Source organism: Xenopus tropicalis, chromosome 6, assembly GCF_000004195.4.
Source record: "Xenopus tropicalis strain Nigerian chromosome 6, UCB_Xtro_10.0, whole genome shotgun sequence".
Lineage (NCBI taxonomy): Eukaryota > Metazoa > Chordata > Amphibia > Anura > Pipidae > Xenopus > Xenopus tropicalis.
This window is the reverse complement of record NC_030682.2, coordinates 1,690,786-1,706,420: the sequence shown is the minus strand read 5'-3', so window position 1 is coordinate 1,706,420 and position 15,635 is coordinate 1,690,786. Positions and strand designations below refer to the sequence as shown.

Genomic DNA, 15,635 nt, shown 5'->3' with positions numbered 1-15,635 from the left:
GCGGGATCCCTCCCAGTACCAGTAATATCTGAGCGGGATCCCTCCCAGTACCAGTAATATCGGAGCGGGATCCCTCCCAGTACCAGTAATATCTGAGCGGGATCCCTCCCAGTACCAGTAATATCTGAGTGGGATCCCTCCCAGTACCAGTAATATCTGAGCGGGATCCCTCCCAGTACCAGTAATATCTGAGCGGGATCCCTCCCAGTACCAGTAATATCTGAGCGGGATCCCTCCCAGTACCAGTAATATCTGAGCGGGATCCCTCCCAGTACCAGTAATATCTGAGCGGGATCCCTCCCAGTACCAGTAATATCTGAGTGGGATCCCTCCCAGTACCAGTAACGTAGGAAGAGACAGGGGACCCACAGAGAGACAGTCGTTACAATAAGCGGGGGTGTGAGTACGAGGAGCAGCCAGTGACATAGAGACAATAAAGCTTCGCCGGATCACTTACCTCCTCCGACCCAGAGCCAAATATGAGTAGATCGAAGGGAATGGCGGCGACCATGTCGATAAGGAACCAGCCCTTGAAGTAGTGGATGGCAATCTTCCCCGGGTGGCTCACTACCTCCTCATTGGTGTTGACGTAGGTGGTTCGGAAGTTGATCAGAATATCGATAATAAACATAATATCGACTATCAGATCCACCACACTCAGCGGGTTGCAGGAGTAGCCACACTGCTCATTCTCCGCCTCCTCCTGGTCGCCCAATAGGAAAGCAGCAGAGTACGGGGTAAAGATGGCCGTGTAGATAACCAGCAGCAGGATCAGCCAATCCCAGACGGCTTTAAATGGGCTGTAATGGAGTATGGTCCATTTGTGTATACGGGGGGCCTGCAACTTGTACTCCGGCAGCACATCCGCCCCCAGAGACAGGACCTGCGGGAGACACAGCAACAACCAATGAGATAAGAGCATTAATATAACAGCGCTATAGGCAGGTACAGGGGATCCCCTGCTGAATATACAGAGATAATGATGGGAGATACAGGCACTGAGTACAATGACACGAGGCTACTACAGGCGCTATAGGCAGGTACAGGGGATCCCAGGCTGAATATACAGAGATAATGATGGGAGATACAGGCACTGAGTACAATGACACGAGGCTACTACAGGCGCTATAGGCAGGTACAGGGGATCCCAGGCTGAATATACAGAGATAATGATGGGAGATACAGGCACTGAGTACAATGACACGAGGCTACTACAGGCGCTATAGGCAGGTACAGGGGATCCCAGGCTGAATATACAGAGATAATGATGGGAGATACAGGCACTGAGTACAATGACACGAGGCTACAGGCGCTATAGGCAGGTACAGGGGATCCCAGGCTGAATATACAGAGAGATAATGATGGGAGATACAGGCACTGAGTACAATGACACGAGGCTACTACAGGCGCTATAGGCAGGTACAGGGGATCCCATGCTGAATATACAGAGATAATGATGGGAGATACAGGCACTGAGTACAATGACACGAGGCTACTACAGGCGCTATAGGCAGGTACAGGGGATCCCAGGCTGAATATACAGAGATAATGATGGGAGATACAGGCACTGAGTACAATGACACGAGGCTACTACAGGCGCTATAGGCAGGTACAGGGGATCCCATGCTGAATATACAGAGATAATGATGGGAGATACAGGCACTGAGTACAATGACACGAGGCTACAGGCGCTATAGGCAGGTACAGGGGATCCCAGGCTGAATATACAGAGAGATAATGATGGGAGATACAGGCACTGAGTACAATGACACGAGGCTACTACAGGCGCTATAGGCAGGTACAGGGGATCCCATGCTGAATATACAGAGATAATGATGGGAGATACAGGCACTGAGTACAATGACACGAGGCTACTACAGGCGCTATAGGCAGGTACAGGGGATCCCAGGCTGAATATACAGAGATAATGATGGGAGATACAGGCACTGAGTACAATGACACGAGGCTACTACAGGCGCTATAAGCAGGTACAGGGGATCCCATGCTGAATATACAGAGAGATAATGATGGGAGATACAGGCACTGAGTACAATGACACGAGGCTACTACAGGCGCTATAGGCAGGTACAGGGGATCCCATGCTGAATATACAGAGATAATGATGGGAGATACAGGCACTGAGTACAATGACACGAGGCTACTACAGGCGCTATAGGCAGGTACAGGGGATCCCATGCTGAATATACAGAGAGATAATGATGGGAGATACAGGCACTGAGTACAATGACACGAGGCTACTACAGGCGCTATAGGCAGGTACAGGGGATCCCAGGCTGAATATACAGAGATAATGATGGGAGATACAGGCACTGAGTACAATGACACGAGGCTACTACAGGCGCTATAGGCAGGTACAGGGGATCCCAGGCTGAATATACAGAGATAATGATGGGAGATAGAGGCACTGAGTACAATGACACGAGGCTACTACAGGCGCTATAGGCAGGTACAGGGGATCCCAGGCTGAATATACAGAGATAATGATGGGAGATACAGGCACTGGGTACAATGACACGAGGCTACTACAGGCGCTATAGGCAGGTACAGGGGATCCCATGCTGAATATACAGAGATAATGATGGGAGATACAGGCACTGAGTACAATGACACGAGGCTACTACAGGCGCTATAGGCAGGTACAGGGGATCCCAGGCTGAATATACAGAGAGATAATGATGGGAGATACAGGCACTGAGTACAATGACACGAGGCTACTACAGGCGCTATAGGCAGGTACAGGGGATCCCAGGCTGAATATACAGAGAGATAATGATGGGAGATACAGGCACTGAGTACAATGACACGAGGCTACTACAGGCGCTATAGGCAGGTACAGGGGATCCCATGCTGAATATACAGAGAGATAATGATGGGAGATACAGGCACTGAGTACAATGACACGAGGCTACTACAGGCGCTATAGGCAGGTACAGGGGATCCCATGCTGAATATACAGAGAGATAATGATGGGAGATACAGGCACTGAGTACAATGACACGAGGCTACTACAGGCGCTATAGGCAGGTACAGGGGATCCCAGGCTGAATATACAGAGAGATAATGATGGGAGATACAGGCACTGAGTACAATGACACGAGGCTACTACAGGCGCTATAGGCAGGTACAGGGGATCCCATGCTGAATATACAGAGAGATAATGATGGGAGATACAGGCACTGAGTACAATGACACGAGGCTACTACAGGCGCTATAGGCAGGTACAGGGGATCCCAGGCTGAATATACAGAGATAATGATGGGAGATACAGGCACTGAGTACAATGACACGAGGCTACAGGCGCTATAGGCAGGTACAGGGGATCCCATGCTGAATATACAGAGAGATAATGATGGGAGATACAGGCACTGAGTACAATGACACGAGGCTACTACAGGCGCTATAGGCAGGTACAGGGGATCCCATGCTGAATATACAGAGATAATGATGGGAGATACAGGCACTGAGTACAATGACACGAGGCTACAGGCGCTATAGGCAGGTACAGGGGATCCCATGCTGAATATACAGAGAGATAATGATGGGAGATACAGGCACTGAGTACAATGACACGAGGCTACTACAGGCGCTATAGGCAGGTACAGGGGATCCCATGCTGAATATACAGAGAGATAATGATGGGAGATACAGGCACTGAGTACAATGACACGAGGCTACAGGCGCTATAGGCAGGTACAGGGGATCCCATGCTGAATATACAGAGAGATAATGATGGGAGATACAGGCACTGAGTACAATGACACGAGGCTACAGGCGCTATAGGCAGGTACAGGGGATCCCAGGCTGAATATACAGAGAGATAATGATGGGAGATACAGGCACTGAGTACAATGACACGAGGCTACTACAGGCGCTATAGGCAGGTACAGGGGATCCCATGCTGAATATACAGAGAGATAATGATGGGAGATACAGGCACTGAGTACAATGACACGAGGCTACTACAGGCGCTATAGGCAGGTACAGGGGATCCCAGGCTGAATATACAGAGAGATAATGATGGGAGATACAGGCACTGAGTACAATGACACGAGGCTACTACAGGCGCTATAGGCAGGTACAGGGGATCCCATGCTGAATATACAGAGAGATAATGATGGGAGATACAGGCACTGAGTACAATGACACGAGGCTACTACAGGCGCTATAGGCAGGTACAGGGGATCCCATGCTGAATATACAGAGATAATGATGGGAGATACAGGCACTGAGTACAATGACACGAGGCTACAGGCGCTATAGGCAGGTACAGGGGATCCCAGGCTGAATATACAGAGATAATGATGGGAGATACAGGCACTGGGTACAATGACACGAGGCTACTACAGGCGCTATAGGCAGGTACAGGGGATCCCATGCTGAATATACAGAGATAATGATGGGAGATACAGGCACTGAGTACAATGACACGAGGCTACTACAGTCGCTATAGGCAGGTACAGGGGATCCCAGGCTGAATATACAGAGAGATAATGATGGGAGATACAGGCACTGAGTACAATGACACGAGGCTACTACAGGCGCTATAGGCAGGTACAGGGGATCCCAGGCTGAATATACAGAGAGATAATGATGGGAGATACAGGCACTGAGTACAATGACACGAGGCTACTACAGGCGCTATAGGCAGGTACAGGGGATCCCAGGCTGAATATACAGAGATAATGATGGGAGATACAGGCACTGAGTACAATGACACGAGGCTACTACAGGCGCTATAGGCAGGTACAGGGGATCCCATGCTGAATATACAGAGATAATGATGGGAGATCCAGGCACTGAGTACAATGACACGAGGCTACTATAGGCGCCATAGACAGGTACAAGGTTCTGCCGAGCAGCCCAGAGAGATGAACTGATATATAAACGCTCAGGAGATTGATGATGGGGACGGTCTCGCTGAACGCTCTCACACCCAGAGGCCCATTAAGGAGTGAAGTCTCTGCCAATGATAAGGGTCTCCCCGGGGGCTGCTGCCAATCAGGGGACGGGATGCTGATGTCTCTGCGCTTAACACCTTGGGTTCTGGGAAGAGTGGGAATAGCTGATTGGCCGTGGGTACCAAATGGTTACCCATCACTCTGTGTTCCTAACAAACTGATCTGTGCTGGTTCTCATGGAGCGACCCAATCGGAACCCAGAACCCCCTGTACTTGCCGAGGGCCAATCACTGTACAGGAAGACAAATGGCAGCTAATAACCCATTGCTCTGGGACATTCATCTCATTTACTCTCTAATATTGGATTTGTGGAACAGCGAGAGCTCAGACGCCCCCGTGGGAGAGAGCGAGGGGCCGGCACCCCCAGTGCCTACTGCAATGTAATTCCTATTTGTATTACAGGTTCCTGGAGACTCACTGGCCCCGCCCAGGAAAGGGTTAATACCCAGACACCTATTCCCTATATTTATAGATATATAAGAGCAGCAGCACCTATAGATATATAGTAGCTGTATAATCTGTATATCCCCCCCCCCAGTCTCTCCCGGCGCTGCTCTTATTTATGGTTTCATTAGTTCCCCCCATTGTTTCTCCTGCCCCCCCCCCCGGCGCCTCTGCAGCTCCGACTCCGCTGCCCAGCACCTTAAAGGGACACCGACGGCCCAATATATATTATTTACATGTTAGCGTGTGATCCGGTGATTATTGCTTAACGATCCATCTTTCCATGGCTTTGGGCCCGAGGGGAATGAAAAACACTAGATCAATATTATACGGGTATAGGATTTGTTTCCTGAAACCCTTTATCCAGAAAGCTCTAAATTATAGGCAGGCCATCTCCCATAGACTGTATTTTAATCAAACAATTCACATGTTTTAAAAATCATTTCTCTGTAATAATAAAACAGTACCTGTACTTGATCCCAACTAAGATATAATTACCCCTTATTGGGGCAGAACAGCCCTATTGGGTTTATTTCATGGTTAAATGATTCCCTTTTCTCTGTAATAATAAAACAGTACCTGTACTTGATCCCAACTAAGATATAATTACCCCTTATTGGGGGCAGAACAGCCCTATTGGGTTTATTTAATGGTTAAATGATTCCCTTTTCTCTGTAATAATAAAACAGTACCTGTACTTGATCCCAACTAAGATATAATTACCCCTTATTGGGGGCAGAACAGCCCTATTGGGTTTATTTCATGGTTAAATGATTCCCTTTTCTCTGTAATAATAAAACAGTACCTGTACTTGATCCCAACTAAGATATAATTACCCCTTATTGGGGGCAGAACAGCCCTATTGGGTTTATTTAATGGTTAAATGATTCCCTTTTCTCTGTAATAATAAAACAGTACCTGTACTTGATCCCAACTAAGATATAATTACCCCTTATTGGGGCAGAACAGCCCTATTGGGTTTATTTAATGGTTAAATGATTCCCTTTTCTCTGTAATAATAAAACAGTACCTGTACTTGATCCCAACTAAGATATAATTACCCCTTATTGGGGCAGAACAGCCCTATTGGGTTTATTTCATGGTTAAATGATTCCCTTTTCTCTGTAATAATAAAACAGTACCTGTACTTGATCCCAACTAAGATATAATTACCCCTTATTGGGGCAGAACAGCCCTATTGGGTTTATTTCATGGTTAAATGATTCCCTTTTCTCTGTAATAATAAAACAGTACCTGTACTTGATCCCAACTAAGATATAATTACCCCTTATTGGGGCAGAACAGCCCTATTGGGTTTATTTAATGGTTAAATGATTCCCTTTTCTCTGTAATAATAAAACAGTACCTGTACTTGATCCCAACTAAGATATAATTACCCCTTATTGGGGGCAGAACAGCCCTATTGGGTTTATTTCATGGTTAAATGATTCCCTTTTCTCTGTAATAATAAAACAGTACCTGTACTTGATCCCAACTAAGATATAATTACCCCTTATTGGGGGAAAGAACATTTTTGTAGTTTTAAGCTATAGTGATTCAAATTACAGAAAGACCCCTTATCTGGAAAGCCTTGGAAAGGGCTTTGTGCTGGGAGCCGCTGTTCCGCACTCACTAACAATGGGCCGATAATGACAGTCGCCGTCTCTATAGAAAGGTAGAGGGAGGGGGGGGCACGGCTGTCTCCTTCCCCAGCAGCCCCAGGACAGTATCAGGGAGTTGAATAGAGGCCACTGGGCTCCCTGATTAACCCCGCGCGCTCATTGGCTGAGTTGCCATTGAATGTGGCCGAGCAGAGAGAAGAGAAGGTCTGCGCACCCTCATATCTCACTTTCCTTTCAGTAGGTGCATCTGGCGCAGAGCTAATTCCTCTCTATACATACTCATACTCCTACTATCCCCCTCAGGAATATATATATATATATTATGTATTCCTGGGCGGGCTATAGTACAGATATGATCTGTGAGAAATATTCCTGGGGGTATAGGGATAGGATATATATATATATATACAGGTATAGGACCCATTATCCAGAATGCACGGGACCAAGGGTATTCCAGATAAGGGGTTTTTCCATAATTTGGATCTCCATACGTTATGTCTATTAAAAAATCAATAAAACATTAATTAAACCCAATAGGACTGTTTTGCATTGGGATCAGTTACAAGACACTGTTTTATTACTACAAAGAAAAAAGAAATCAGTTTTAAAATTTGGAAATAATTGATTACAATGGAGTCTATGGGAGACAGGCTTTCCGTAATTCGGAGCTTTCTGGATAACGGGTTTCCGGATAAGGGGTCCCATACCTGTATAGGAATAGGATATATATAGGCATAGGATATATATATAGGGATAGGATATATATATAAGGATAGGATTTATATATAGGGATAGGATATATATAAGGATATATATATAGGGATAGGATATATATATATAGGGATAGGATTTATATATAGGGATAGGATATATATAAGGATATATATATAGGGATATAGGATATATATATATATAGGGATATAGGATATATATATATATAGGGATATAGGATATATATTTATATATATAGTATATATAGGGATAGGATATATATATAAGGATATAGGATATATATATATATATATATATATATATATATATATATAAGGATAGGATATATATATATATATATTTAAGGATAGGATATATACAGTGGTGTGAAAAACTATTTGCCCCCTTCCTGATTTCTTATTCTTTTGCATGTTTGTCACACAAAATGTTTCTGCTCATCAAACACATGTAACTATTAGTCAAAGATAACACAAGTAAACACAAAATGCAGTTTTTAAATGAGGGTTTTTATTATTTAGGGAGAAAAAAAATCCAAACCTACATGGCCCTGTGTGAAAAAGTAATTGCCCCCTGAACCTAATAACTGGTTGGGCCACCCTTAGCAGCAATAACTGCAATCAAGCGTTTGCGATAACTTGCAACGAGTCTTTTACAGCGCTCTGGAGGAATTTTGGCCCACTCATCTTTGCAGAATTGTTGTAATTCAGCTTTATTTGAGGGTTTTCTAGCATGAACCGCCTTTTTAAGGTCATGCCACAACATCTCAATAGGATTCAGGTCAGGACTTTGACTAGGCCACTCCAAAGTCTTCATTTTGTTTTTCTTCAGCCATTCAGAGGTGGATTTGCTGGTGTGTTTTGGGTCATTGTCCTGCTGCAGCACCCAAGATCGCTTCAGCTTGAGTTGACGAACAGATGGCCGGACATTCTCCTTCAGGATTTTTTGGTAGACAGTAGAATTCATGGTTCCATCTATCACAGCAAGCCTTCCAGGTCCTGAAGCAGCAAAACAACCCCAGACCATCACACTACCACCACCATATTTTACTGTTGGTATGATGTTCTTTTTCTGAAATGCTGTGTTACTTTTACGCCAGATGTAACGGGACACGCACCTTCCAAAAAGTTCAACTTTTGTCTCGTCGGTCCACAAGGTATTTTCCCAAAAGTCTTGGCAATCATTGAGATGTTTTTTTAGCAAAATTGAGACGAGCCTTCATGTTCTTTTTGCTTAAAAGTGGTTTGCGCCTTGGAAATCTGCCATGCAGGCCGTTTTTGCCCAGTCTCTTTCTTATGGTGGAGTCGTGAACACTGACCTTAATTGAGGCAAGTGAGGCCTGCAGTTCTTTAGATGGTGTCCTGGGGTCTTTTGGGGCCTCTCGGATGAGTTGTCTCTGCGCTCTTGGGGTAATTTTGGTCGGCCGGCCACTCCTGGGAAGGTTCACCACTGTTCCATGTTTTTGCCATTTGTGGATAATGGCTCTCACTGTGGTTCGCTGGAGTCCCAAAGCTTTAGAAATGGCTTTATAACCTTTACCAGACTGATAGATCTCAATTACTTTTGTTCTCATTTGTTCCTGAATTTCTTTGGATCTTGGCATGATGTGTAGCTTTTGAGGTGCTTTTGGGCTACTTCTCTGTGTCAGGTAGCTCCTATTTAAGTGATTTCTTGATTGAAACAGGTGTGGCAGTAATCAGGCCTGGGGGTGACTACACAAATTGAACTCAGGTGTGATAAACCACAGTTAAGTTATTTTTTAACAAGGGGGGCAATCACTTTTTCACACAGGGCCATGTAGATTTGGAGTTTTTTTTCTCCCTTAATAACGTAAACCTTCATTTAAAAACTGCATTTTGTGTTCAATTATGTTATCTTTGACTAACAGTTAACGGTTTTTGATGAGCAGAAACATTTAAGTGTGACAAACATGCAAAAGAATAAGAAATCAGGAAGGGGGCAAATAGTTTTTCACACCACTGTATATAGGGATATAGAATATATATATGTATATATATATATATAAGGGCAGCATGTAATATATCTATCACCCAGTGAGTAAAGCCTGGGAAAGCGGCTGGCAGGTTGGCATTATTCCCTATATATGAGGGCAGAGCTGTGCCCGCTTGTGTTCCTGGCGCCGAGCAGAGCGGCCGGGGAAGCAGAGAGAATCGATTGTGGCTGCAACGAGCCGTGAATGAGACATCTGTGTGCAGCCAACAGTACTGCCTGTGCCGGGGGGGTAGGGATGAGCCGAGGTAATACAGGGGCAATTCATAGGCAAATCCCATCTGGGCCTCTATATCACTTCAGATTTGTACTAACCCCCCCCCAACCACTGAACCGCCCAATGCACATGAGGCCAACTCCGGGCTATTGAAAGCAATGAGATTGTGGGCTGATTGGTTGGATATTGCCTACAAATTACTATGGAAATATGGCCCAATCATTCTCTGGCTCGGCCAATACACGGGCAACTGGGCACCTATGCCCCAAAGCAGTCGCTGTTAGAGAGGGGTACGTGGTTATGGTGCCAGGGTTGGTGCATCTCCCAAAGTGGAACTAACAGTAGTCTGGATAACAGGTCCCACACCTGTGCCACCATTAGGGGGCACACAATGCCCCTCTACAACCCAGGCACATTGGGTCATTCTACTATGGTCTGCATACAAGGGAAGATGACAGAAGAGCTGAGTAACTGGAAGGTGACAGTTAGAAGAGCTGAGTAACTGGAAGGTGAGAGTTAGAAGAGCTGAGTAACTGGAAGGTGACAGAAGAGCTGAGTAACTGGAAGGTGACAGAAGAGCTGAGTAACTGGAAGGTGACAGTTAGAAGAGCTGAGGAACTGGAAGGTGACAGTTAGAAGAGCTGAGTAACTGGAAGGTGACAGAAGAGCTGAGTAACTGGAAGGTGACAGTTAGAAGAGCTGAGTAACTGGAAGGTGACAGTTAGAAGAGCTGAGTAACTGGAAGGTGACAGTTAGAAGAGCTGAGTAACTGGAAGGTGACAGTTAGAAGAGCTGAGTAACTGGAAGGTGACAGTTAGAAGAGCTGAGTAACTGGAAGGTGACAGTTAGAAGAGCTGCTAAAGGAGAGCAGGATAAGGCACAGAGGGCAGAGACCTACTCACTAGTCACATGCAGTGGATCTGGGGGAACATTAGTATATTCCTCCCTCAAAATCCAGGTTTAAGACATTTTAGATTCGAGCCCCAATTTCCCACCAAACGTTTGTTATTATTATTGTTATTATTGTTATTATTATTGTTATTATTATTGTTATTATTATTGTTATTATTATTATTGTTATTATTATTATTATTATTATTTCAGTCCTTCTGTGTGTCGTTCCCTGTCCTCCTTACAGCATTTATACAGAATAGATAAAAGGGAGAGCGCAGACAGGCTCTAAGGGGAATGGTCCCTGTTACTACATGGGGAGGTGGAAGGCCGGGGTTCCTTACCGGTTGGAGAGTACAGGGAAGGCCGGGTTCCTTACCGGTTGGAGGGTACAGGGAAGGGCGGGGTTCCTTACCGGTTGGAGGGTACAGGGAAGGCCGGGGTTCCTTACCGGTTGGAGAGTACAGGGAAGGGCGGGGTTCCTTACCGGTTGGAGGGTACAGGGAAGGCCGGGGTTCCTTACCGGTTGGAGAGTACAGGGAAGGGCGGGGTTCCTTACCGGTTGGAGGGTACAGGGAAGGGCGGGGTTCCTTACCGGTTGGAGGGTACAGGGAAGGCCGGGGTTCCTTACCGGTTGGAGGGTACAGGGAAGGCCGGGGTTCCTTACCGGTTGGAGAGTACAGGGAAGGCCGGGGTTCCTTACCGGTTGGAGGGTACAGGGAAGGCCGGGTTCCTTACCGGTTGGAGGGTACAGGGAAGGCCGGGGTTCCTTACCGGTTGGAGGGTACAGGGAAGGCCGGGGTTCCTTACCGGTTGGAGAGTACAGGGAAGGCCGGGGTTCCTTACCGGTTGGAGGGTACAGGGAAGGCCGGGTTCCTTACCGGTTGGAGGGTACAGGGAAGGCCCATACTGGGTTGTGCCCAAGAGCTGACGCTTCGCAGGTTCAGAAGCCGATCTCTCCCATTAGAGCTGTTTGTGCCTCAGAGCAAAACACACAGAGGCAGCACATCCCGCTCATAACAGCGGTGCCCGAGTCCCACGGGGAGGCAGGAGGAGCGGCACGGGGCACGGCGCCAGGGAACCATTAGCAACATCACATCACACAGTGTGAATAGCAGCACCAAGGGCTCATTGTATAACCAGGGGGTCCCCAGTTCCTCATCCCCAGTCCCCTCTACACAACCGTTCCACTCCCCATTACTAGAGGCAAATCCGCAATACACAGAGGCACAAAATACTACTAAACCCCCAAACCCAGGGGTTCCATGTGCCCAAACCTTGCAGAGCGCTTTCCCTTCCTTGTATGAGAGATGGGGATGAACTGCTGGAACCCACATTGTACCTCTAGATAAAATCCACTGAACATTAAGGACCCATTGCAGGAATATTTTTAGCCATAATAATAATAACCAGTCATTCCCCTGCTGGAAAGTTCATGTAGGAGCCGCTCATATCAGTCAGTAAATAGATCCCAATACAAACAGCTGATGTGACTCTATAATAACCAGTCATTCCCCTGCTGGAAAGTTCATGTAGGAGCCGCTCATATCAGTCAGTAAATAGATCCCAATACAAACAGCTGATGTGACTCTATAATAACCAGTCATTCCCCTGCTGGAAAGTTCATGTAGGAGCCGCTCATATCAGTCAGTAAATAGATCCCAATACAAACAGCTGATATGACTCTATAATGACCAGTCATTCCCCTGCTGGAAAGTTCATGTAGGAGCCGCTCATATCAGTCAGTAAGTAGATCCCAATACAAAGAGCTGATGTGACTCTATAATGACCAGTCATTCCCCTGCTGGAAAGTTCATGTAGGAGCCGCTCATATCAGTCAGTAAATAGATCCCAATACAAACAGCTGATATGACTCTATAATGACCAGTCATTCCCCTGCTGGAAAGTTCATGTAGGAGCCGCTCATATCAGTCAGTAAATAGATCCCAATACAAACAGCTGATGTGACTCTATAATGACCAGTCATTCCCCTGCTGGAAAGTTCATGTAGGAGCCGCTCATATCAGTCAGTAAGTAGATCCCAATACAAACAGCTGATGTGACTCTATAATAACCAGTCATTCCCCTGCTGGAAAGTTCATGTAGGAGCCGCTCATATCAGTCAGTAAATAGATCCCAATACAAACAGCTGATGTGACTCTATAATAACCAGTCATTCCCCTGCTGGAAAGTTCATGTAGGAGTCGCTCATATCATTCAGTAAATAGATCCCAATACAAACAGCCGATGTGACTCTATAATAACCAGTCATTCCCCTGCTGGAAAGTTCATGTAGGAGCCGCTCATATCAGTCAGTAAATAGATCCCAATACAAACAGCTGATGTGACTCTATAATAACCAGTCATTCCCCTGCTGGAAAGTTCATGTAGGAGCCGCTCATATCAGTCAGTAAATAGATCCCAATACAAACAGCTGATGTGACTCTATAATGACCAGTCATTCCCCTGCTGGAAAGTTCATGTAGGAGCCGCTCATATCAGTCAGTAAATAGATCCCAATACAAACAGCTGATGTGACTCTATAATAACCAGTCATTCCCCTGCTGGAAAGTTCATGTAGGAGTCGCTCATATCATTCAGTAAATAGATCCCAATACAAACAGCCGATGTGACTCTATAATAACCAGTCATTCCCCTGCTGGAAAGTTCATGTAGGAGCCGCTCATATCAGTCAGTAAATAGATCCCAATACAAACAGCTGATGTGACTCTATAATAACCAGTCATTCCCCTGCTGGAAAGTTCATGTAGGAGCCGCTCATATCAGTCAGTAAATAGATCCCAATACAAACAGCTGATGTGACTCTATAATAACCAGTCATTCCCCTGCTGGAAAGTTCATGTAGGAGCCGCTCATATCATTCAGTAAATAGATCCCAATACAAACAGCCCATGTGACTCTATAATAACCGGTCATTCCCCTGCTGGAAAGTTCATGTAGGAGCCGCTCATATCAGTCAGTAAATAGATCCCAATACAAACAGCCGATGTGACTCTATAATAACCAGTCATTCCCCTGCTGGAAAGTTCATGTAGGAGCCGCTCATATCAGTCAGTAAATAGATCCCAATACAAACAGCCGATGTGACTCTATAATAACCAGTCATTCCCCTGCTGGAAAGTTCATGTAGGAGCTGCTCATATCATTCAGTAAATAGATCCCAATACAAACAGCCGATGTGACTCTATAATAACCAGTCATTCCCCTGCTGGAAAGTTCATGTAGGAGCCGCTCATATCAGTCAGTAAATAGATCCCAATACAAACAGCCGATGTGACTCTATAATAACCAGTCATTCCCCTGCTGGAAAGTTCATGTAGGAGCTGCTCATATCATTCAGTAAATAGATCCCAATACAAACAGCCGATGTGACTCTATAATAACCAGTCATTCCCCTGCTGGAAAGTTCATGTAAGAGCCGCTCATATTAGTCAGTAAATAGATCCCAATACAAACAGCTGATGTGACTCTATAATAACCAGTCATTCCCCTGCTGGAAAGTTCATGTAGGAGCCGCTCATATCAGTCAGTAAATAGATCCCAATACAAACAGCTGATGTGACTCTATAATAACCAGTCATTCCCCTGCTGGAAAGTTCATGTAGGAGCCGCTCATATCATTCAGTAAATAGATCCCAATACAAACAGCTGATGTGACTCTATAATAACCAGTCATTCCCCTGCTGGAAAGTTCATGTAGGAGCCGCTCATATCAGTCAGTAAATAGATCCCAATACAAACAGCTGATGTGACTCTATAATAACCAGTCATTCCCCTGCTGGAAAGTTCATGTAGGAGCCGCTCATATCATTCAGTAAATAGATCCCAATACAAACAGCTGATGTGACTCTATAATAACCAGTCATTCCCCTGCTGGAAAGTTCATGTAGGAGCCGCTCATATCAGTCAGTAAATAGATCCCAATACAAACAGCTGATGTGACTCTATAATAACCAGTCATTCCCCTGCTGGAAAGTTCATGCAGGAGCCGCTCATATCAGTCAGTAAATAGATCCCAATACAAACAGCTGATGTGACTCTATAATAACCAGTCATTCCCCTGCTGGAAAGTTCATGTAGGAGCCGCTCATATCAGTCAGTAAATAGATCCCAATACAAACAGCTGATGTGACTCTATAATAACCAGTCATTCCCCTGCTGGAAAGTTCATGTAGGAGCCGCTCATATCAGTCAGTAAGTAGATCCCAATACAAACAGCTGATGTGACTCTATAATAACCAGTCATTCCCCTGCTGGAAAGTTCATGTAGGAGCCGCTCATATCAGTCAGTAAATAGATCCCAATACAAACAGCTGATGTGACTCTATAATAACCAGTCATTCCCCTGCTGGAAAGTTCATGTAGGAGCCGCTCATATCAGTCAGTAAATAGATCCCAATACAAACAGCTGATGTGACTCTATAATAACCAGTCATTCCCCTGCTGGAAAGTTCATGTAGGAGCTGCTCATATCAGTCAGTAAATAGATCCCAATACAAACAGCCGATGTGACTCTATAATAACCAGTCATTCCCCTGCTGGAAAGTTCATGTAGGAGCCGCTCATATCATTCAGTAAATAGATCCCAATACAAACAGCTGATGTGACTCTATAATAACCAGTCATTCCCCTGCTGGAAAGTTCATGTAGGAGCCGCTCATATCAGTCAGTAAATAGATCCCAATACAAACAGCCCATGTGACTCTATAATAACCAGTCATT

General features: G+C 45.4%; 1 protein-coding gene across 6 annotated transcripts in view; it reads right to left on the bottom strand.

Annotated features, from left to right (window-relative positions):
* The window catches only part of kcnh6 (potassium channel, voltage gated eag related subfamily H, member 6), a 228,442-nt gene that overhangs the window by 18,572 nt on the left and 194,235 nt on the right, over positions 1-15,635 (bottom strand). For all 6 annotated transcript variants that reach the window (XM_031903728.1, XM_031903732.1, XM_031903731.1 and 3 more), the window contains one exon: positions 458-883. In XM_031903728.1, coding sequence (XP_031759588.1) covers positions 458-883 — 426 coding nt within the window. The remainder of the gene's footprint in view (positions 1-457; positions 884-15,635) is intronic.